Genomic DNA, 24,668 nt, shown 5'->3' with positions numbered 1-24,668 from the left:
GTGTGACATCTCTTCCCCCATGGCAGCAGGCTGTTTTTTATATTACATATACATTATAATATAATATCATTATAGCAAAGTCTTGTTTATTTAACTAGAGGACAGGTCCATAATTGCTAGCAGGTGATAGCTCTTTTAAAGATGAGCTGTTGTTTCCAAAATGGTAAAACTTATTCCACTAGGGATATAATGATTGCAATTATAATGATGAACTGAGGCATTCAAATTGTAATGATTATAAATCGTAATTGATTACCACTGCTCATTTCCTGGAGAAGCGGCGCTAATGGCTAGCTGGCTTAAATGGTAACATGATAACAAAGCGCATCAATGTCTTTCCCCGTTAAGAAACAACACCCATTTTGCCTTGGTCATAAAAAAAACATTTAAAAACCTTTACAAAGTAAAATGGAAGAAGACAATTATTTTTAAACACTCAAATAAAAAGCCAAAGCAATATTTAATGTGTCCTCTGCCAAGGAAAGTATATTGTCTATTTATTTAAAGAAATAAACCCGGTTAAAAGAGGTTAGTGTGTGTATTAGTACTTTTGGAGGACATTCAACAATACAGCGATAATAGTTATAGTGACATAAATTATCACAATTATCATTGTGATATGACATTTTCATATCGTTTCATCCCTACACGACACTTTTCAGGCCAAACTAATGGAGAAGTAGAAACCCCCTACTTTTATATCTGGCATGAAATTGTGTTTTTATCTTGTCAAAACAAAAGCATGTGACTTCTGTGGTGAAGGGTCGGCTTATTTTACTTCTGCCTATTTTGTCGTGGTTAAAACGACCAATTTTTTCGATCCAAACACTTAAACGTAAATTTGCTGGGAATGGGATCTCGGCCAATCACAGGGAACCTGACCCATCCTTGTGATTGGAGGCACAGGTGAGTACCGTAAATGGCTGCCCTGCTTGAAAGAGTGTACAGTGTTGATGTTTCATCATGGAAGAGAACCAACGCTTCACATCCAACCTGATGGAGTTTGAGAGGTGCTGCAAAGAGGAATGAGAGAAAGTGCCCAAAGATAGGTGTGCCAGGCTTGTGGCATCGTATTGAAAAAGACTCGAGGCTGTAATTGCTGCCAAAGATGCATCAACTAAGTATTATTTTATTATAGGTTATTGTGTGTAGAATAATACATTTATTACATTTGGGAATAAGGCTATAACAACAAAATTAGTGGATTTAGTGAAACACTGAATACTTTCCACTGCACTGCAGCATAGAAAAAAAGTAACTTTTTTTAAAGTAAATATAGTAATAAATATTCTGTAGAATTTAACAAAATACAATTGTGTAAATTACACAAGAATGTAACATTTAGTACATTTTACATGTGTGGAACAATTTCCCTTGTTAAAGCTTGTCTAAGTCTATTTTTAAAAACTTTTCAGAATATTTTTCATCTCCCTAGAAAATATACTGGTAAAAGTTGTAATTGAGAATACCGGTATGGTGCAAAGGTTTGTTTAGAAATCTACAAAGTGTAACTAATATATGACACAGGCTCATAACATGCAACTCCAGATATTTCAAACTTTCTCTTGATATAATTTTGATGTTTGTAGCTTACAGCTTATGAAAACCTTGAATTGAAACTCAGAAAATGTGGGGTTGTCAAAAACTGTAAGCCATGATCATCAAAATGATAATAAATCAAGTCTTGACATATCTCACTTTGCATGTAATGAGTTATCACATATTAGTTTCACATTTGCTGACATGAATGGACTTTTACAGCAAATACCAGTTTTTGAGTTCCATCTGTATAATATAATGTCTTAGTAAAAATGTGTTGTTCTCTGACTCCAATTGGAACGTTCATTCGCCTATCAAAAATCAGGAGCACTGTGGAAAATGTGTGGAAGCTTCTGACCACAAATTTGTCACTGCTCGATGACATTCATCAAGCGTCAGATGTGAACTGGACCCGGTCAGAATCTGTCTCTTGTCATGCTCATCTAAATGAGAAGGTATTCATTTCAATTTAACAGGTAGTGTTGCCAACATGATGGTTGGTGTTAGTACCTGTTGTATTTACGCCAGATGACTGCTGCTGGGATGACATCAGATTGCTTCATTTCTAGTTATTGCATGCTGTGTGTTCAAATGTTTCATATTGCTCGTATGTCCTCTTGATGAAATATCAATGTCGCAATTATGATAAGTAGCGCTGTTGCAATCTTTTTTTGTAAAATGTAGCCAAACTTTAGAGCGCTTCTCCACCCGGGCGCCATGTTGCTGTCTGACGTCACTAAGTCTGCGAGAATCGTTTGGAAAATGGTCAAGCGATTCCCAGGAATTGATACACTGGGAACGGGTTCTTGTTTACACGCATGTGATTTTTCCATCTATAGTCGGAAATCCGTCTTTTTTTATCTCTGTAAAAATATAAAAATATATTTTCAGTTTTTCTTCGTTTTTTCCGACCTACAATGTGTGTTAAAATTTTGGTCCGTTTCTTTCCCATTCCTGCCAACAACTACAGTTTTCCCGTAATGAGTACAGTTTTTGATAATCCAGTGGTAAAAACTGTAGTTTTCCCTTAAAAATGATGAAGTTAAAAATGGAAGCTACGTAGCAAAGCCACTCCACGGGCTGGGGACAAACTATACATCAATGATGATTGGTTGGTTTACGTATAAGAACATCCATGATTGGTTGTTGTTTACTACGATGAGTGACGATTGGTTAGGATGAGGGCAAAACATTAGGGACAGGCCAATCAGAGGCAAGAGAGGGCGGCGCATGGAACCAGGAAGTGAAATCACAACAGACATACCAAATGACGATGAGAGAGTCGGAGAAGAGAAGAGGGAATATTCAAGCGGGTGATTTATATACAGTATTAAAAAAACTAGTGGAAGATGGCAGAGGGATTCTCTTTTTTTAGTGATGTAGACCACGTCCAGGAAATCCACAATGTGTCTACTTGGCCACATTTGGACAAATGTATGATAAAACATTCATTTGATTTGTTTTACATGTAAGACCAAATCAAAAATGGAAGAGGTGGAATACACATTTAAGAACACACACGATTGTGGCAGACATGTTTGCTACAGTATAGCCTGTCTAAATGCTAACTTTCATTTTCATTGTTTTACAACAAGACAGTAGCTGACATTTTGTACATTATTTCTACTCTTTATATTTTGAATGAATTAAATGACTTTATTTCGGTCATATAATCAACCATAATTTTTTTTTTGTGATCAATTTAACAGCACAGATTATACATATTAACAATCATACACATACACACACAAAAAGAAAAAGAATGACCTAAAAAGGAATAGGCTGAAAGACATTGAATAGTTTAATCATTTTGAAACTTAAACAATAACATATTTGTTATTTCATGCTATAAATCACAAATGCCTATTCAGATAAAGGAAGTTAGCTCATAGAATAAACATTGTTTGTACTCTTTATGAGTTTTTTGCATTTGGAGCAGTTAGAAGTGAAGAGGGAGTCGAAGAGACAGAAATTGGCTATTTTTCAATTCTTCAAACACTAAAACATCTTTAAATGGTGCTTTTTTGCTCATTTTTGCATGTTGAATTGCTGAAAAACCAAGAGCTTCAGCTTTTCAGTCTTTTTCATGAAGTTAAAATCACATGCCTGTGTTTAGAACCGGTTCTCGATTCCCTTCCCCATTTGTCATTGAGGGTTTAGTTTAGTTTAGTTTATTAAGGATCCCCATTAGTCTACACCGCAGTGGAGACTATTTTTCCTGGGGTCCAGGCAAAAAACATCACACAATCACAAAACAGAAGATTACAATGCAGTACAACATGATCAAATAATAAAATGTTGTAATACAAAAATAGCAACAACAAAGAACCAAAAAAAACAAAACTATAACTTCGAGTTTACATAATAATGTTCATACCAAAGATAAAAGGGTATTATAAAAATATATTTATATATTTTTGCAAAAATAAAACAAAGAACCAATGGCCTAAAATATACACATTAGTGTACCAAAGACAAACAATAAGTGACGAATAAAACCCACTATGCTGGTAATTGATAGCAGATATTGTGGAAGTGGATTCCAGTAAGTGATTGCCCTGTACATAACAGTCTTTTTCAAAACATCACTTTTGGGTTTAATACGGGTGAGAGCACCTCTTAGGGCAGGGGTGGGCAATTAATTTTTACCGGGGGCCGCATGAGCAACCCGAGCACTGCTGGAGGGCCACATCGACAATATTTCAATTAAAATTTTCTCAATATTATTTTTGATATATACCGTAAGATAAATAATAATAATAATATTAATATTAATAATAATAATACTTTCATTTAACCTAACTTAACTTTATACCAAAAGCACTGCTTTGGAAATCATTTGTACCCCTTTCAGAGATCACATTTAGTTCCCCTTAAACATCCTCATGTTGCACAATGAAATGTAAGCATAGGATAAGTGTGTATTCCTGTAACTTTCTCTAGTAACAGTATTCCATGATTAATATAAATAAATTAACATTAATAATAAATGACAGTAAAATAAGCACACGTATGACTGAGGAGTCATAGTGTAACTTTGTGTGGTGTTTGAGTTGTCCGACTTTTTGTGTGGCCATAAACGCACCAGTGGTTTAGTGGTATGCGTGTTGGTGACAGATGACAAGTTGGTTTTGGCCTGGTTTGTACGGCAGAAAATGACTAGTTTTTCGAGATAGAAGTGTTTTACTCATGTTTTTGGTGTGGTTATGGCCGAATACAAACAGTTTTGCTCAGTAAAGTGATCGATATAATTCCTGTCCTTGAAGCATCTCGATAGACGTTACAATAATTGAACGGTGTTCAATTGAACGGTGTTGACGAACACCGTTAGGGCTGCTTGTTGTCACTGTCACTCAGAGTTGCATTGCAAAATTACACAGAATAAATGTGTTTATTTTGTTTAGAATTCAGATGGGATTTGATTTGGTGCGCGGCATATATTTGCTGTGTGAGAGGACGCTTGAGCAGTGCGCAATTGCGCAGGCGCGCACCTTAGAGGGAACGTTGCTTGGCAGTCCATGTCTTGTTGAAAACACGCCATTCCTCATCAACTTTTCTCTTTTTAGCGTCTCGGGTGTAAACCGTGCATCACTTGTCGCTGTGCACCTTCACTCACAGGTTACACACGGACATACGCACATAAATAACACTTTTCAAAATAAAAGCAGCACAGTTGTATTGCGTGCACGACATAGATGTTTTTTCAAGTTTATTCTGTAATTTGTGATTGCAGCTGTTCACATTCATTCACAATCACGCACGCGCATACGTCCACACGGAAGTAATACAAATAACACTTTTCAAAACAAAAGCAGCACCGTTGTATTGCACACTCGACATAGATACTTTTTAAAATGTATTTTGTAATTTATGATTGGCCTCACGCGGGCAGGACAGGGACACACAAAGGGCCGGATGTGGCCCGCGGGCCGCAGAATGCCCAGGTCTGTCTTAGGGCGAGCCTGGTACCATAGTTGTGACTGTCACTAGCAAGCAACAGCTGAGTTGGGTATTTCCAGGACATGACAACCTTGAAGGTTCCACTGTACATGCATGTTGGATCCACCTGGTAGTGACATCATCCCTCTTTATTTGACCTGAACCTTTTTTTTTTCCTCCTCCTCTTGACTGAATTATTATTTTGCATCTCTTCTCCATCCTCTCTTAGCCTAATGCACCTGCTGATTCCTACTCTTTACCATATGAAATATCCAGCAGACGCCTCCAAGATGGCTTCTCCGTTTAACTTAACTGAGCGGCCAAAGACCGTGCAGCTCTTGCTGGAGTTCATGCTGGACGTCTTGCTGATGCCTTACGGGTGAGTCGCTGCTTTCGACCACATTAGTCATCCTCCTTACTCTATTGACTTGCTGTCTCTTCAGATTTGTACTGAACGAATCTCCCACTCGCCCTGCACCGTCCTCCTCCCAGGGGGCTTCTGCCGAAGGCTCGTCGGCGTCATCCGGGCAGAGTCTCCCCCAGGCTCCCCCGGGGATGAACATCTACGCTGCCAAGAGGGTCATCGGAGAGGCCCAGTGGACTTCAGAGCAGCTGGAGCAGGTACACTCTGTGTCATGCTGGTCTTCTGTGCCAGACTTCATTGCGTTATTTGGTCTCTGCAGTGCAAGCTGGGCATCGTGAAGTTCATTGAGGCCAAGCAAGTGCCAGAGGTGGAAACGGTGGTGCACCTGGTGGTGGCGTCCAGCGACACACGACATAGCGTGGCCACTGCAGCTGATCTGGAGCTGAAGAGCAAACAGAGGTGAGCCAGATTTGCACGTTTTACCGTGGACCCATTGTGCAAAAGCAACTTTTCTTACCAACTGGTACCTGCTTTTGTGTATTTGGGATCTGCGTAAGTCCCGAAATGTGAAATCAAATCATGGCAGCGATTATGGCTGCACGATTAATCGACATTGAGGTTTTACTTAGTGCAATAAATAACTAGGAGGTTATCACTTTGGGTTTTTTTCCCCGGCATTTACAGTGAGGCAAAAAAGTATTTAGTCAGTCACCAATTGTGCAATTGTTTTAAATTTGTGGGGTTTGAATCTGTTGTCAGTTTTCCCCATGTTTGCAAACACACCGTCCGTGCCTGAAAGGCTATTGGCGGAGAATGAGGAAGTGTTGTTGTGTGTCCGGGGAAGCGCGGACATCACAGAGACGAAAGTGTTTGCACGGGAGGTTAAAACCTGTTTGTTATCATAAGATTGGTAATAAAAGTTAAAAGTAGTGTCAGACCTTGTGTGATTTCTTCTTGGGGCTACAATATATTATATTACTTACATTAATTTTCAAGGCAAAAAAAACCCTTCAAGGTGTGGTGCTAGTGAAAATGTCGTGGCGGCACGCCACATTCAGGGGAAACCTCGTTTTTATCGATTATTTCTTCATTTGAAGAGCACGATGTAGACAAAAGCTCTTAATCCGTCTGCATAAAGCCAAATATTGTTGTAATGTGTGGCACCTTGAGACAATAATATGTTGATTGACAGTTTTTTTGCAGTTTTATGCATTTTTTCCTTGTGCAAAATATAGGAATCAAATTGCAATTGCAATTTTGGATAGAAAAATTGGAATGATGTTTTTTCTCAAAATTGTGCAGCCATTGCTGAGATATTTATAAAACAAGTTTGCCGTTCTTCAAAGTCTGCCATTGTAGTCAGTAAATTCCTTCGTTTTCTCTATCGTCTTGTTGTGGGGAAGACTGTCTGATCCATTCACATGCAGACCTCCGCTGTTGCCATTTCTAATACAAAGTAGCGTATAGTTCAAAACTTATATCTGTCAGTAGAATCGCGATGGAAGCGCTAAAAAGTACAACAAAGATGACGGGGAGAGGACACAGTCAAAGTGGGGGCACGTAAATAAGAGCGTCCCACAAAACAGCGCATCCTGAAGAGACAGCGTCTTGAAGATGGTCTGTAAAACATCATCTATGCAACATTTTGACCAAGGAACAGGCATTACATGTTATGTAGACCACAAGAAAGAAAGGTCATAATTAGGGCTGCAACAACTAATAGATTAAATCGATTAAAATCGATTATAAAAATAGTTGCTGATTAATTTAGTCATCGATTCGTTGGATCTATGCTATGGGCATGCGCAGAGGCTTTTAAAAAAAATAAATAAATAAATAAAATAAACAATTTTTTTTTTTTTTTTTTTAAATTAACCTTTATTTATAAACTCAACATGTACAAACAGCTGAGAAACAATAATCAAAATAAGTAGGGATGTCCGATAATATCGACCTGCCGATATTATCGGCCGATAAATGCGTTAAAATGTAATATCGGAAATTATCGGTATCGGTTTTTTATTATCTGTATCGTTTATTTTTATTTTTTTTATTTTTTATTAAATCAACATAAAAAACACAAGATACACTTACAATTAGTGCACCAACCCAAAAAACCTCCCTCCCCCCATTTCTTTGTGTTATCAATATTCTTGTTCCTACATTATATATCAATATATATCAACACAGTCTGCAAGGGATACAGTCCGTAAGCACACATGATTGTGCGTGCTGCTGGTCCACTAATAGTACTAACCTTTAACAGTTAATTTTACTCATTTTCATTAATTACTAGTTTCTATGTAACTGTTTTTATATTGTTTTACTTTCTTTTTTATTCAAGAAAATGTTTTTAATTTAGTTATCTTATTTTATTATTTTTTTTAAAAAGTACCTTATCTTCACCATACATGGTTGTCCAAATTAGGCATAATAATGTGTTAATTCCACGACTGCATATATCGGTTGATATCGGTATCGGTTGATATCGGTATCGGTAATTAAAGAGTTGGACAATATCGGAATATCGGATATCGGCAAAAAGCCATTATCGGACATCCCTAAAAATAAGTATGGTGCCAGTATGCTGGTTTTTTAAAATAAAATACTCGAAAGGACAGAAATGTAGTTTGTCTCTTTTATCCGATTATTAATCGATGTAATAATCGACAGATTAATCGATTATCAAATTAATCGTTAGTTGCAGCCCTAGTCATAATATCACCTCTTTAAGACACAAGTTTGGACCATAAGGCTGGATGTTTCTGACAGAAACTTAACACCTTGTTTGTCTGCTTGTTTTGCTCATTGCAGCATTGTGGACTGGAACAATCCCTCCATCATCAACAAGATCTACAAAGTGTACTTGGGGGATGTTCCTCTCAAAACCAAGGTTGGTAAACAGACTGCTATGCTTGCCAGCGATGTTTAGTAAACACGCCATCTTTTCTAGGGTGGCACTATGAAGCATGAGCTAAAACACGAACCTGTGAGCACGAGAGTCAAGTTAAAGATCCTGCCACATCTTCTACGCTCGCGCTTTGCTGCCGAGTGTTTCCCAGCTAACATCCAGGTGTGTCTAAATGAAGACCTTTTTACTAAGTTTGATTTATTTTTGCTAACGGTTACCTCCTCTTTCCTGTCGTTCGTAGGTTGTATACGATGGTTTGTTTGGGGCCAACACCAACAACAAACTGTTGTCCCTCACCTTGCAGTTTGTCCATCACATCTGTATTGTGTAAGAAACACACACCTCTATGTGGCACCAAACTACGGCCAAAACACGCAAAAATATTTTAACTCACGCCTTATTTAGTTCAAATAAAAGACAAGCTGGCGAAAATGGATGGAGGAAAAAAAACGATTTGCAAGTATTAAAAAAACGATTTGCAAGTATAAAAACAATGTTTAGCAAGTATAAAAAAAACGATTTGCAAGTATAAAAAAATGATTTGCGAGTATAAAAACAATGATTAGCAAGTATAAAAAGTATTTTCTTAAAGTTAAAACTTTTGGCAGTAAAATTCCACCCTGCGCGATCCACATACGGTACTTCAGATATCAGAATACCTTTATTGTCATTGTATGGAAACAACGAAATCGCAATCCAGCTCAGTGCTTTTAAAACAAACCTACATACAATAGTCTTAAGACAACAACAATAATAAAACAATATAAAATTTAAGAACATAATGTTAAAAACATATTGCACAGCAGATCTCTATCAGAGGTAAGCAAGTAATAAAGTGGTGAGTGTTCAGGTAAGTGCAGAGTTTAGGGCAATAACAGCTCTAGGATAGAAACTGTTTTTCAGTCTATTTGTCCTTGCTTTGATGGTCTTATAGCGCCTCTCTGAGGGCAAGAGTTCAAGCCAGTGGTGACCTGGGTGGGATGAGTCCCTGAGGATGCTGTTTACTTGCACTCGGAGCACCCGTAATTCGCACTCTGCGACGACAGGTGGTGCTGCTGAGTCAATTTAAGGCAGTCCGAGCTACAGTTTGTTCCCAGCTGACCACAAGGCCATTACAACATAAGCCAGAGGCATTGATAAATAACATTGCATGATTTACGAGGTCAATAGTAAAAATAAGGTGGTAACTTACAGGTTGAGCTTGTTTACACTCACTACTGTCTGCCATTTTACTCCCCACCTTGCTGCTCCTTCTGTTATTTTTGGCGGAGGGCACCATGCGCAAATACCAGTAGCTCTGACGGCCTTAAACTGACTCAGCAGCACCACCTGTCGGTGTAGAGTGAGAATTACAGGTACTCTGAGTGTGGGTTGCAGGGGTGGAATATTACCGTCAAAAGTTTTAACTTGTAGGAAATTGTTTTTATACTTGCCACTTGTTTTGTTAATTGCAGAAAATTAGTTTTTTTTACTTGCAAATCTTTTTTTACTTGAAGAAATTAGTTTTTTTTCACATGGAAACATTTTTGTGTTTGTAGAGTTTTGGCAGTAATTTCTCTGCACCACCACACTATATATATTTTTTACCAGTTTGTTTCTTATACCAACGTTTTGTTTTTCCTGTTGTTTCAGGTGCCCTGACACTAATAAGCCCTTAGGACTGATGCTGCTGAATGGCCTTACAAAGCTTATTAATGAATACAAGGAGGTAAGAGCATTGGGTCAGAATCCCTTCACACGCCTCCTTTCCATCATAGCGCACTTTGGTGCCTGGTTAGGCGGAAGTTGGAGCCGAAAACTGTCCCAGGTTACTCCTCAGATTAGAAAACAACAAAAGTCAGATCAGTGCGTCTGTGTGCGTGCAACTTAGACAATAACAAAAGCTTTAATAGAAATTAAATACTAGGGCTGTCAAAATGAATGTGTTAACTCGTGACTAATCCCACAAAGTTATGGCATTAATCATGTACACACTGAGATGACCTGATCAGTGATCAGATCAATGCATACGTCAGTACAGAAATGAGTGAGGAGACTGCGACTGGTGTGCTTACCTCAGTGCGTCAGTTGATTAAAAGTTGTGAACCAGAATAAACGTTGTGTTTATTCACCCTCATTTAACACAAATAACTGACATGCATTCAAGTAAACCGTTTAAAAACCTTCCTGGATGAATTCTGACAATAACGTTGCATTTGTGTTCAAATGTTGGCGTCTTTTCTTCAGCAAATTTGAACTATGCAAGCAAGTAATCACCTGTGAATAGGGATACGCAGTACAGGCCAAAAGTTTGGACACACCTTCTCATTCAATTTATTTTCATGACTGTTTACATTGTAGATTGTCACATCAAAACTTTGAATGAACACATGTGGAGTTATGTACTTCACAAAAAAAGGTGAAATAACTTAAAAAATGTTTTATATTCTATTTTTTTCAAAATAGCCACCCTTTGCTCTGATTACTTTTTCGCACACTCTTGGCATTCTCTCCATGAGCTTCAAGAGGTAGTCACCTGAAATTGTTTTCACTTCACAGGTGTGCTTGAAGCTCATGGAGAGAATGCCAAGAGTGTGCAAAGCAGTAATCAGAGCAAAGGGTGGCTATTTTGAAGAACCTACAATGTAAAACATGTTTTCATTTATTTCACCTTTTTTTTGTGAAGTACAAAACTCCACTTGTGTTCATTCATAGTTTTGATGTGACAATCTACAATGTAAATAGTCATGAAAATAAAGAAGACGCATTGAATGAGGAGGAGGTGTGTCCAAACTTTTGGCCTGTACTGTACATTTAAATGTACAGTACACGTAAATGTAAATGTAACCTACTCAGTGGCCTAGTGGTTAGAGTGTCCGCCCTGAGATGGGTAGGTTGTGAGTTCAAACCCCGGCCAAGTCATACCAAAGACTATAAAAATGGGAGCCATTACCTCCCTGCTTGGCACTCAGCATCAAGGGTTGGAATTGGGGGTTAAATCACCAAAAATGATTCCCGGGCGCGGCCACCGCTGCTGCTCACTGCTCCCTTCACCTCCCAGGGGGTGATCAAGAGTGATGGGTCAAATGCAGAGAATAATTTCGTCACACCTAGTGTGTGTGTGACTATCATTGGTACTTTAACTTTTTACTTTAAATGAAACTCTGTTTGGGCTTTTTGTTTCCAACAAAACCAATTGTGTTAACACAGCTGTCATTCATAAAGCAGAAATATTGTCAGGGTGACTTCCTACTTCTACTTATGTTGCAGTACTAAACCGTGTGCAATGTGTCCAACAGGATCCTAAATTACTTTGTGTTGCATATTCTGCAGTCGGGAAACTTTCAAGGTACGTTTTGCACCTTTTTGCTGTACATTAGTTGATCCATCATCTCAGTTTGAAATGTTGGTTTCTTCTCCAGCCGTATGCCGCAGCTCTTCACCAAGGACATTGCTCTCGTGCAGCAGTTTTTTGAGTCCATGTGCAAGGTGGGTGCAAGTGTTGCGTCATCCTCATCTTTGCACATTACTTACTTGCTTGTATTGTATAGGAGGAGCCGGATGTTCGTCTTGCCATCCAGGAGGCTTTATCCATGATGGTAGGAGCGTATGCCAACCTCCAGGGGGCACTACTGAACCTGATGGAAGCCTTGGTGGCTGCCTATATTGTGAAGGTGAATTCATTACATTTCTTATTGTATGGGGCTCAATTCCTCAAATGGTTATTTGGACCATTGGCCCTTGGAGGCAAAACATTTGGGCATCCCTGCTTTAATCCAAACATCTCTCAGGCATGTGATTGTTCCGTCTATAGTCGGAAATCCATCTTTTTTATCTTTGTAAAAATATAAAAAAATATTTTCCATTTTTCTTTGTTTTTTCCGACCTACAATGTGTGTTAAAATCATGATCTGTCTCTTTGCCATACCTGCCAACAACTACGGTTTTCCTGTAATGAGTACAGTTTTTGATAATCCAGTGGTAAAAACAACGGTTTTCCATTAAAAATGATGAAGTTAAAAATGGAAGCTACGTAGCAAAGCAACTCCACGGGCAGGGGACAAACTATACATCAATGATTATTGGTTGGTTTACGTATAAGAACATCCATGATAGGTTGTTGTTTACTATGATGAGTCACCATTGGTTAAGATTAGTGCTAAACATTAGGGACAGGCCAATCAGAGGCAAGAGAGGGCGGGTCATAGAACCAGGAAGTGAAATCACAACAGACATACCAAATGACGAGGAGAGAGTCGGAGAAGAAAAGAGGGAATATTCAAGCAGGTGATTTATATATTAAAAAAACTAGTGGAAGATGGCAGAGGGATTGTCTTCTTTAGATGTTTCTTTTAGTGATGTAGACCACGTCCAGGAAACCCACAATGTGTCTACTTGGCCACATTTTGACAAATGTATGCGTCTGGATAAAACATTCATTTGACTTGTTTACCATGTAAACCCAAATCAAAACTGCTCTCGACATGGAAGAGGTGGAATACACATTTAAGAACACATGATTGTGGCAGACATGTTTGCTACAGTATAGCCTGTCTAAATGCTCACTTTTATTTTCATTAGTGTTTTACAACAAGACAGTATCTGACATTTTGTCCATTATTTCTACTCTTTATATTTTGAATGAATTAAATGACTTTATTTCGGTCATATAATCAACCATCATTGTTTTCATTATTTCTACTCTTTATATTTTGACATTGAATAGTTGAATCATTTTGGAACATAAACAACTGTAAAATATGTTATTTCATGCTATAAATGGCTCTTCAGATAAAGAAAGTTAGCTATTAGAATATACATTGTTTGTACTCTTTATGATTTTTGCATTTGGAGCAGTTAGAAGTGGAGAGGGAGTCAGAGGGACAGAAATTGGCTATACAATCCAAGGCAGAATCAACTAAAGCAGAAAACAAAGGAAAATGCAAGCTGCTCAGAAATTTGCCAGGAAGGCTCATGTCAGAGCCATCAAAGCAAACATGCCAAAGTAATGTGTAAATAACTAGATGAACCATTTGTGGCTGTGAAGTGAACACTAGTAAGGTTGTAAATACTGTATAGAGTAGGCTAACCCATGTGGTTCCTGTGGATGTGAACATAATTACTGTAGTGACTAAATAACATTGTGACTGAAACAGACATAGTAATGTGTAAATAATGTCAATAACGAGATGAACCATCTGTGGCTGTGACGTGAACACTAGTAAGGTTGTAAAAACTGTATAGAGTACACTAACCCATGTGGTTCCTGTGGATGTGAACATAATTACTGTAGTGACTCAATAACATAGTCACTGAAACAGACATAGTAATGTGTAAATAATGTCAATAACTAGATGAACCATCTGTGGCTGTGACTTGAACACTAGTAAGGTTGTAAATACTGTATAGAGTAGGCTAACCCATGTGGTTCCTGTGGATGTGAACATAATTACTGTAGTGACTCAATAACATAGTCACTGAAACAGACATAGTAATGTGTAAATAATGTCAATAACTAGATGAACCATCTGTGGCTGTGAAGTGAACACTAGTAAGGTTGTAAAAACTGTATAGAGTAGACTAACCCATGTGGTTCCTGTGGATGTGAACATAATTACTGTAGTGACTAAATAACATAGTGACTGAAACAGACAGTGAATTATTTGGATGAATGGGGTATGTATTTATGTCAACTCTGTTGATTATTTTTCAATTCTTTAAACACTAAAACATCTTTAAATGGTGCTTTTTTTGCTAATTTCTGCATGTTCAATTGCTGAAAAACCAGGAGCTTCGGGGGAGGGGGGTTCCCCCTTGTCCTCCCACCAGGGCAGCCCCCTGGACCCGGCTTATTTTCAGTCTTTTTCATGAAGTTTAATTCACACGCCTGCTCTTGCCCACTCATACGTTTGACTGCACAGTATTTGAATAAAGATTTGTTGTTGCAAAGCCCGAGGTACAAGTTCGCCAAGTTGCCATGAAGTTTGCCAGCACAGTGTTTGCTCCCGACCACGTGCCATCAAGGTACTTGCTGCTGCTGGCTGCTGGAGACCCGTAGGTCCAACACACACCCATATCATGTTGTGTGTAACTTACACTGGAGTCACGTTCCTTTTTTTCCTGCCATGCGTCTTAGGCGTGAGGAGGTATGCGGGGAGGCTCGCAAAGTGTTGCGGACTTTTTCAAAGAAGACTTTTGAAAAGGAGGGACCCAAGCCCATACCTTCCTTTCCTGAGATGGTGGCCTACATTCAGGAGAAGGTGAATCACAGCCCATTTTCCTTATTGGTATATTTTTGTAACTCAAGGTTTCCCTCTTGTAACCTTCATCAGGCATGTCAGAGAATGAAGACTCCTGCTAAATACGTTGTTGGAACCTCTGCTATTCCCTTCAACCCGTCTGCCTTCGCAGAGGTAAATATCCTTCAACTGCCAATCTTGACTGGGACATTTAAAACAAATGTTTTATTTAACCAGAAAAAAAATCCCATTGAGATTAAAAACCTCTTTTTCAATGGAGTTCTGGCCAAGAGGCAGCAAAGTTACACATAAAATGACATTCACATTACACATTAAAATGGCAGGATGAACATCAAGTAAAACACTTACAGATAACTAAGGCTCATTTAAATGCTCTCAGTTTAGATTTAAAAGCATTTAAGGATACAAATTCAGTTAGCTTCCAGTCTCTTTGGAACATGTTCCAAGCACAAGGAGCTTATTCCCCAGCTCAGTGTGAGCATCAGGTGATTGTTGGATCTCAGAGCATAAGAGTTGCTACTTCTCTGTGAAATCATTGCACAAATGTCATCAGGCAATAGTCCCAGAAGAGCCTTGTATTTAAAAGTGTACCAATGACTCTGTCTCCTAGTGGACAGAGAAGGCCATCCCACCCGAGAGTCCAAGTCACAGTGGTGTGTCATGGCTCCACAGTTTGTGATGAATCTCAAAGAAGCATGGTATACACAGTGCACCATCTGAAGACAGGAACCAGGAGCATTCATGTAAAAAAGATCACCATGATCTAGCACAGATAAAAATGTGGCAGAGACAAGGCACTTTTTTACACCAAAAGAAAAACATCTCTTATTACAGAAGAAAACCCCCAATTTAAGTTCTTGTTTCTTCCCAAGTTGATCAATAAAAGGTTTAAAAGTGAGAGAGTCATCAATGAAAACAGCAAGGTATTTATATTCATGCACCACTTCTATAGAATAGAATAGAACAGAATGGACTTTATTGTCATTATATTTGCATATAACGAGATTAAGGACTCCAATTTAAGGTGCGGTAGTGGAAACAAATATGGGATAAAAATAAATTACACAAGAAGTAATAAAGATAGAAAATAAGAATTGAAATAAACCGACTACTATCCAATAAAATAATAAGCAATCCTGTACAATATACAAAATACTGTACAATATACAGAACAAGACAAGAGTACCGGAGTAATAACAATCAGTGTCGGATGTATTGCACTCGAAGGGTAATGTTGCACAGTAGGGTATTAGGGTAGGATATTGTATAGGGGGGAATTATTTATTATAGGTGTGAGTTCAAGATGGTGACAGCTCTGGGAAAGAAGCTGTTTCTGAGCCTGTTTGTTCTGGCTCTGATGCACCTGTAGCGCCTGCCCGATGGTCGCAGGTGGAACAGGTGGAAGCCAGGATGTGTGCTGTCCTCGGTGATGTTTTTTGCTCTGTTGAGGCAACAGGAGTTGTGTAAATCCTTCAGGGAGGGGAGGGGGCAGCCGATGATTTTTTGTGCAGAGTTTATGACCCTCTGAATCGCCTTTTTGTCTGCTTTAGTGCAGCTGGCGTACCACACTGTTATGCAGTACGTCAGCAGGCTCTCGACAGCCGAGCGATAGAAGGTCACCATCAGCTGCTATGACATTCCCTTCAAGAGTGGACACTAGCGGGGGAGTTTGAGGCTCCTTCCTGTATTTGGAAAATAACCATTTAAAAAGTGCCAACAATACTCCATTTACATTTGGTGACTTGAACATTAACAAGTAGGGATGTCCAATAATGGCTTTTTGCCGATATCCGATATGCTGATATTGTCCAACTCTTTAATTACCGATACCGATATCAACTGATACCGATATCAACCGATATATACAGTCGTGGAATTAACACATTATTATGCCTAATTTGGACAACCAGGTATGGTGAAGATAAGGTACTTTTTAAAAAAATGAATCAAATAAAATAAGATAAATAAATTAAAAACATTTTCTTGAATAAAAAAGAAAGTAAAACAATATAAAAACAGTTACATAGAAACTAGTAATTAACGAAAATTTGTAAAATTAACTGTTAAAGGTTAGTACTATTAGTGGACCAGCAGCACGCACAATCATGTGTGCTTACGGACTGTATCCCTTGCAGACTGTATTGATATATATTGATATATAATGTAGGAACCAGAATATTAATAACAGAAAGAAACAACCCTTTTGTGTGAATGAGTGTAAATGGGGGAGGGAGGTTTTTTGGGTTGGTGCACTAATTGTAAGTGTATCTTGTGTTTTTTATGTGGATTTAATTAAAAAACAAACAAAAAAAAACGATACTGATAATAAAAAAACCAATACCGATAATTTCCGATATTACATTTTAACGCATTTATCGGCCGATAATATCGGACATCTCTATTAACAAGTATTAGTGACATTGTTATTATAAGCGCTGACGCAGACCAACTATTTGTAGCAGCGGCGTGATCACTTCCTGTGTCCTATGTTTACATCCTTGAGTGGTCTGCTGCTTCCTTGCTCCCTGTGAGTTTATCATATCATAAATCATGCCTCTCACCTGAAAAATTTATGGCTGAGGATGTAATCTGACAAGTTGGGACACGTGGACAGCCGTTTACGACCTGGAACTTGCGAGAACGACACAAAACATGAGCGCCATACGTTGCTCCCCTCCCCCAGATGGTGCTCTACCTCAGGATGTGTCTGGTGTACAGCGCCGGAGCCACGCCGCTGTCCGCCCAACTTGCAGACATGCAGGACGACGCGCCAGCCATCGGCCGCTACGTGCACTCACTGCTGTCCTCTGAGTCTTTGGGGTGGAAGGGCACTGAGGCCAATCCTGTGGAAGTCTACATGGATCTGCTGCAGCAGCTGCTGTCCGCTGTAGGAGGTACCAGCATGCACTTTTCTGATACCATGTCTTGAAACACTGAGGTGACATCCTGGTACTTGGTTCATTTCACAGGAATCCCTGTAATGTACTGTCTTCTGGAGATGGTGTCTGTCTGCCCGGAGAAGCTGGCTCCCAAGTTTGCGGATAAAATCGACTGGATTAAGGTGATTTATTGAAACAAGTGGTCTGCTATGCATACACTGTTTCTCGTGGAAAACCTTACCATTGCTGATTATGTCTCCGTACAGTCCACTAAGTTAAAGGGGAACTGCACTTGTTTTGGAATGTTGCCTATTGTTCACAATCATTATGAATGACATGACGACAGATGGATGTTTTTTAATGCATTCTAAATATTAAATAAATGTAAATAAGAATATGCTTACAGTGGAGCCAATTATAACTCTACTATTCCGCCCATAAAATCTAATAAACATTCAAAATGAGCCAACACTTGTCCATTTATATTTGGTGACTTGAATATTAAAAAGTATTAGTGATAGATAGAATAGAATAGAAAGTACTTTATTGATCCCTGGGGGAAATTCAGCACCACAGTTCGCTCTCAATAGACAATAAACACTTAGGAATGCCATTGTAAGTTAATAATACTAACTCAGACACTCGTAGACGTGTTATCATATTAGCTAATGCTTACGACGCTAGCTTGATTACATTATGATAGCACGTACAAATATGCATGAAAACACTCCTACAGACATCGCACATGGGACGCTTTAGTAAGTACGAATTGTTTTAGTTATATTGTAAAACTTACAAACATGGCTCGGAGTGATGAATGAAGAATCCATACGAGTAGAGACGTTATGGACGGCTTGAAGATGGAACGGCACTTGTACTTCCAGTTCAAAGATGGCGCCAAAGCACAAACCCCAACACACCCGTTTTGTGTTTTTGCATGTGCTTATGAAAACTGTTTGCATTATGGCTTCAGCAAAGAAAGACACATAAATTAGCTGCGCCGTTTCATAAGCCGCAGGGTTCAAACCGTCGGAAAAAAGTAGCGATTCATAGTTCATAATAATGTATTTATTGATCACCATAAATACATTTGAAAAATTACAGTTATATCATGTGATCGGTATTGGTATCGGCCGATGTCCGTCATGGATGGTCGTATTGCAAATGGCAGCATAAATCCCTGATGTACTCAGATGTTTCCCTCACCAGAGTCTGATGAACACCAACAAGGAGGACATGAGGGAGCTGGCAGCCCAGCTGTACGCTGTGGTGGTGTCCACCATGACGGGCAATGAGCTGCAGGCCGCCGTGCACAACCTGCTGAAAATCACCAAAGACAACCACGTAAGCCACCGTCTCGCCGTAAAAGATTTCCTTCCATGTATCTCAAGTCATGAACAATCTAAATCCAGAGTCCCGAGACCCAGCATGGTGCCGTCCTGGCTCTGGGCTACATGGTGGGAAGGTACATGAGCAAAAAGAAAAGTGCCACATACCAGGCGCCTGTGGACAAGGAGTGTGTCACCTCGCAAGACGATGATGACATCGTTGCCATGGCAACAAAGACCATTGGTATGCATACATACTCCAGCAGCGTTTTGTTTCCTGGCTGTTAAACTGAAGTGTGTGTCCCAATGAAGGGTCTTTCCTGGACAGCAGCAGTGCTCTGTTGGCAGTAGCAGCGAGCATAGCGCTGGGAGAAGTTGCTCGGAATGGCCCCCTGCTGATCCCTCCTGAGGGCGAGGGCCTCACTAAACTGTCCGTCGTGGAAAACCTGCTGGCTCGCATTCCCTCGGGCAAAGAGAGTGCAAAGGTGAACGGGTTCAATGAAATTATTCACAGCGCTGCACTTTCTCCACAGCCTTATTCCACAATGGAATAAATCAGTTTTGTCCTCAAACCTCTACACACAATACCCCATAATGAAAATGTGAAAAGTTATTTTTTTAAATAATAAACTAAAAAATGACATGTATATCAGAATTCAGAGCCTTTACTCAATACTTAGTTGATGCACCTTTGGCAGCAATTACAACTTCAAGTCTTTTTGAATACAATGCCACAAGCTTGGCACACCTATCTTTGGGCACTTTCTCTCATTCCATCAGGTTGGATGGCATGTGTTGGTTTTCATCCAGGATGTCTCTGTACATTGCTGCATTCATTTTTCACTCCATCAGGTTGGATGAAAAGCCTTGGTTTTCATCCAGGATGTCTCTGTACATTGCTGCATTCATCTTTCCCTCCATCAGGTTGGATGAATTGTTGGTTTTCATCCAGGATGTCTCTGTGCATTGCTGCATTCACTTTTTACTCCATCAGGTTGGATGAGAAGCCTTGGTTTTCATCCAGTATGTCTCTGTACATTGCTGCATTCATCTTTCCCTCCATCAGGTTGGATGGGATGCGTTGGTTTTCATCCAGGATGTCTCTGTACATTGCTGCATTCATCTTTCCCTCCATCAGGTTGGATGAATTGTTGGTTTTAATCCAGGATGTCTCTGTACATTGCTGCATTCATCTTTCCCTCCATCAGGTTGAATGGGAAGCGTTGGTTTCCATCCAGGAAGTCTCTGTACATTGCTGCATTCATCTTTCCCTCCATCAGGTTGGATGGGAAGCGTTGGTTTCCATCCAGGATGTCTCTGTACTTTGCTGCATTCATCTTTCCCTCCATCAGGTTAGATGGAAAGCGTTGGTTTTCATCCAGGATGTGTCTGTACATTGCTGCATTCATCTTTCCCTCATCAGGTTGGATGAATCATTGGTTTTCATCCAGCATGTCTCTGTACATCGCTGCATTCATTTTTCACTCCATCGGGTTGGATGGGAAGCCATGGTTTTCATCCAGGATGTCTCTGTACATTGCTGCATTCTACTTTCCCTCCATCAGGTTGGATGGGAAGTGTTGGTTTTCATCCAGGATGTCTCTGTACATTGCTGCATTCATCTTTCTCTCCATCAGGTTGGATGGGAAGCGTTGGTTTTCATCCAGGATGTCTCTGTACATTGCTGCATTCATCTTTCCCTCCATCAGGTTAGATGGGAAGCGTTGGTTTTCATCCAGTATGTCTCTGTACATTGCTGCATCCATCTTAGTCTAGTCAGGGAGGTGACCGAGACCATGGTCACTCTGTCAGAGCTACAGCATTCCTTTGTAGAGACAGGAGAACCTTCCAGAAGGACAAACCTCCAATCAGGTCTGGATGGTAGAGTGGCCAGACGTAAGCTATTTCTTAGTCAAAAGTTTGACAAAATGCACCTGAAATACTCTCAGACCGTGAGAAACTAAATTCTCTGGTCTGATAAGAGACAAAGATTGAAGTCTTTGGTGTGAATGTTTGGAGGAAACCAGGCACCGCTCATCACCACCTGTACCATCCCTACAGTGAAGCATGGTGGTGGCAGCATCATGCTGTGGGGATGCTTTTCAGTGGAACTGGGAGACTAGTCAGAATAGAGGGAAATATGAATGCAGCAATGTACAGAGACATCCTGGATGAAAATCAACACTTCCCATACAACCTGATGAGCTTGAGAGGTGCTGCAATGAGGAATGGGCCAAACTGCCCAAAGGTAGGTGTGCCAAGCTTGTGGCATAATATTCAAAAAGACTTGAGGCTGTAATTTCTGCCAAAGGTGCATCAACAAAGTACTGAGTTGTTAATACTTACTGTATATACATGTGATTTTTTTAGTTTTTAAATTTGAATACATTTACAAAAATTAAAATACAACTTTTCACCTTGTCATTGTTAGAGTATTGTGTGTAGAATTTTGAAGACAAAAATGAATTATTCCATTTTAGAATAAGGCTGTGACATGACAAAATGTGGGAAAGTGACGTGCTGTGAATACTTTGTAGGTGCAGTGCACATACCCCACATTAACATGAGTTCTTCATCTTGCTCGTCTTCATCTTCCCATGTTCTTCATCTAGGCCAAGGAGCGATCAATCCAGACTCTGGGCTATTTACCGGTAGGAGACGGAGACTTCCCACACCAGAAGAAGCTGTTACAAGGACTCATGGACTCAGTGGAGGTGAGCCACATTGTGTTGGATGTAAAGAGTTTAGTACAACAGCCCTGGTGTCAATGATCCTTACACATGATGTATCTCACAGGCCAAGCAAGTGGAGTTGCAGTTCACAGTGGGAGAGGCCATCACCAATGCAGCTTTAGGCACCAGATCTGGAGCTGTAAGAGATCCATGGACCTGCACTGAAGACCAGTACAGCCCACCACCAAGTAAGAAGTATAGTCTGCACCGAGTCACTTGAAAACATGTATTGTTTTGGTCATGTTCAAACTTGTGTAATTTGTAACTGTACTTCAGATTTCTACATGATACAGTAGTACCTCAATTTATGAACTTAATCGGTTCTGTGCTGGACTCGGAACACTTGTATCCTAAATTAACATCTCCCATTGAAACTAATTCAATTGGTGCTTGGGCCCCCCCTAAAACAGTACAATTTGAACAGTAACATGCTTTTTAAAAGAAAAATACACTTCAAGATAGGAAATACTGTATAGAAAAGATACAATAGAATAACGACAGCAGTTTTATGAAGTCACGTAGTAATCATGTGCAGCATGGACTTCAGCAGTATCTCCTGTTCGTCAAACACACCGTCAGTAGCTTTTCCATATTTTCATGGATAAACATCCTCCGGTGAGAAATTATTTACAGTACTTGGCTGACGTTAGACTAATTCTGCTTCTGTATGGCGCAGACTAGCAGCAGACTAATTCTGCTTCTGTATGGTGCAGACTAGCAGCAGACTAATTCTGCTTCTGTATGGTGCAGACTAGCAGCAGACTAATTCTGCTTCTGTATGGCGCAGACTAGCAGCAGACTAATTCTGCTTCTGTATGGTGCAGACTAGCAGCAGACTAATTCTGCTTCTGTATGGCGCAGACTAGCAGCAGGCAACTCTCTGTCATGTCTTATTTGATGATTTCTTTAAGTATTTCAATGAATATCATCAAATTCTTCTTCTCAGCACTGTCCTTCACACTTTCTTCACCTGCTTGGAAGATTATGTCCATCTCTCGCTATGAGCTAACAGTGTTTCCCATAAACTGCCAAGATACCTGTGGCGGTGGGGGCGTGGCTATGGGCGTGGTCACCATGACATCATCGAGTAATTTGCATAATTTACTACAATGATTTGATTTTCTCTAAAAAGGCTCAAAAAATGTATATCATTAATAACAGTTTTGTTTTAAACGTCCATCCATCCATCCATCCATCCATTTTACAATATAATTTCAACACTTTATGTACATATTTATATACAGATTTGAACAATAAGTTATTCACTGAAATATATTTATTAATTGTGGTTCTTACAAAAAATATATCTTATAAAATATAAAAGCTAAAATGTGTCAAAGCTCTGCCCCTTTAATTAGTGCATACTAAATAATTTAACTTTAGCCTACTACTACAACCATATTATTTACCAGCAACATAAAGTGAAACAGAGGCAGAGGTGTCCTGCCACAGTCAGTAACAAATAAACAGAAAACAGTAGTGGTGGTAGATAGACACAGAGCTTCATCAAACATCTGATCCACTGAACAAAGAGCTCCAAAAATCTTGAACTTTAGACTGCCATCAGTTTTACTCCCTACACTTAACCATGTGTTTCCTACTGCCTGCAGACTTTGCACCCTTTGTTATATACACATGTTGTGTTTCTAATATAAATACATTTAATAAAGTCAAATACAAATAAGGCAACAAGAGAAGTATCCTACACTTCTCTTTTGTAAAGTAAATCTGAACAGCCGATATGGGCATCTACATCAACTATATGATTTGCCTGAGAAGCTGGAGAGGACAAAAATAAAAATAATAATTATTATTATTTTTATTTTGTATTTTTTATTTTTATTTTATTTTATTTGTGGCGGACGTAATTCTTTCGTGGCGGGCCGCCACAAATAAATGAATGTGTGGGAAACCCTGAGCTAATGTTAGCGACTAAGACAGGGTGTTATGGGCGGAGCTTACAGGGTTCACTGTGCTAACTAATGGCGGGGATGCTTGTAACTGAATTGTTTGCTTGCAACTTAAATCCAAGGGACAGCTCTTACCTCAGAACACTCTTAAGTTGAGGTACCACTGTATATGATCTTGTTTCTTTGGAGTCATGACATGTTCTCATGGATTCAACGCCATGAAAGTGATAGCTCAGTCTTGTTTTTGTTGACTTGATGATTGAAACTGTGTTTTGCTACACAACTAAGGTACATATCAGTAACGATGGTAGGGACACACAGTCGTGGTCAAAAGTGTACATACACTTGTAAAGAACATCATGTCATGGCTGTCTTGAGTTTCCAATCATTTTTACAACTCTTATTTTTTTTTGTCATAGAGTGATTGGAGCACATACTTGTTGGTCACAAAAAACATTCATGAAGTTTGCTTCTTTTATGAATTTATTATGGGTCTACTGAAAATGTGAGAGTCAAAAGTATACATACAGCAATGTTAATATTTGCTTACATGTCCCTTGGCAAGTTTACCTGCACTAAGGCGCTTTTGGTAGCCATCCACAAGCTTCTGCTTGAATTTTTGACCACAAAATTGGTGCAGTTCAGCTAAATGTGTTGCTTTTCTGACATGGACTTGTTTCTTCAGCATTGTCCACACGTTTAAGCCAGGACTTTGGGAAGGCCATTCTAAAACCTTCATTCTAGCCTGTTTTAGCCATTCCTTTACCACTTTTGACGTATGTTTGGGGTCATTGTCCTGTTGGAACACCCAACTGCGCCCAAGACCC

The 24,668-nt window shown here is 39.4% G+C and overlaps 1 protein-coding gene across 1 annotated transcript in view; it reads left to right on the top strand.

Annotated features, from left to right (window-relative positions):
• Positions 1 to 24,668, top strand: part of LOC133634235 (proteasome adapter and scaffold protein ECM29-like) — an 86,832-nt gene that overhangs the window by 10,404 nt on the left and 51,760 nt on the right. The window contains exons 5-24 of the mRNA XM_062027347.1: positions 5,708 to 5,857; positions 5,922 to 6,099; positions 6,162 to 6,301; positions 8,657 to 8,735; positions 8,796 to 8,915; positions 8,995 to 9,080; positions 10,386 to 10,461; positions 12,032 to 12,081; positions 12,155 to 12,221; positions 12,284 to 12,406; positions 14,683 to 14,786; positions 14,869 to 14,992; positions 15,065 to 15,145; positions 17,676 to 17,886; positions 17,962 to 18,053; positions 19,081 to 19,215; positions 19,284 to 19,443; positions 19,512 to 19,684; positions 21,812 to 21,913; positions 21,996 to 22,119. Of these exons, the coding sequence (XP_061883331.1) occupies positions 5,708 to 5,857; positions 5,922 to 6,099; positions 6,162 to 6,301; positions 8,657 to 8,735; positions 8,796 to 8,915; positions 8,995 to 9,080; positions 10,386 to 10,461; positions 12,032 to 12,081; positions 12,155 to 12,221; positions 12,284 to 12,406; positions 14,683 to 14,786; positions 14,869 to 14,992; positions 15,065 to 15,145; positions 17,676 to 17,886; positions 17,962 to 18,053; positions 19,081 to 19,215; positions 19,284 to 19,443; positions 19,512 to 19,684; positions 21,812 to 21,913; positions 21,996 to 22,119 (2,375 nt within the window). The remainder of the gene's footprint in view (positions 1 to 5,707; positions 5,858 to 5,921; positions 6,100 to 6,161; positions 6,302 to 8,656; positions 8,736 to 8,795; positions 8,916 to 8,994; positions 9,081 to 10,385; positions 10,462 to 12,031; positions 12,082 to 12,154; positions 12,222 to 12,283; positions 12,407 to 14,682; positions 14,787 to 14,868; positions 14,993 to 15,064; positions 15,146 to 17,675; positions 17,887 to 17,961; positions 18,054 to 19,080; positions 19,216 to 19,283; positions 19,444 to 19,511; positions 19,685 to 21,811; positions 21,914 to 21,995; positions 22,120 to 24,668) is intronic.

The sequence above is a fragment of the Entelurus aequoreus genome, linkage group LG18 (genome assembly GCF_033978785.1).
Source record: "Entelurus aequoreus isolate RoL-2023_Sb linkage group LG18, RoL_Eaeq_v1.1, whole genome shotgun sequence".
Classification (NCBI taxonomy): domain Eukaryota; kingdom Metazoa; phylum Chordata; class Actinopteri; order Syngnathiformes; family Syngnathidae; genus Entelurus; species Entelurus aequoreus.
The sequence above is the reverse complement of the archived record's forward strand: the minus strand, read 5'-3'. Positions and strand labels throughout refer to the sequence as shown.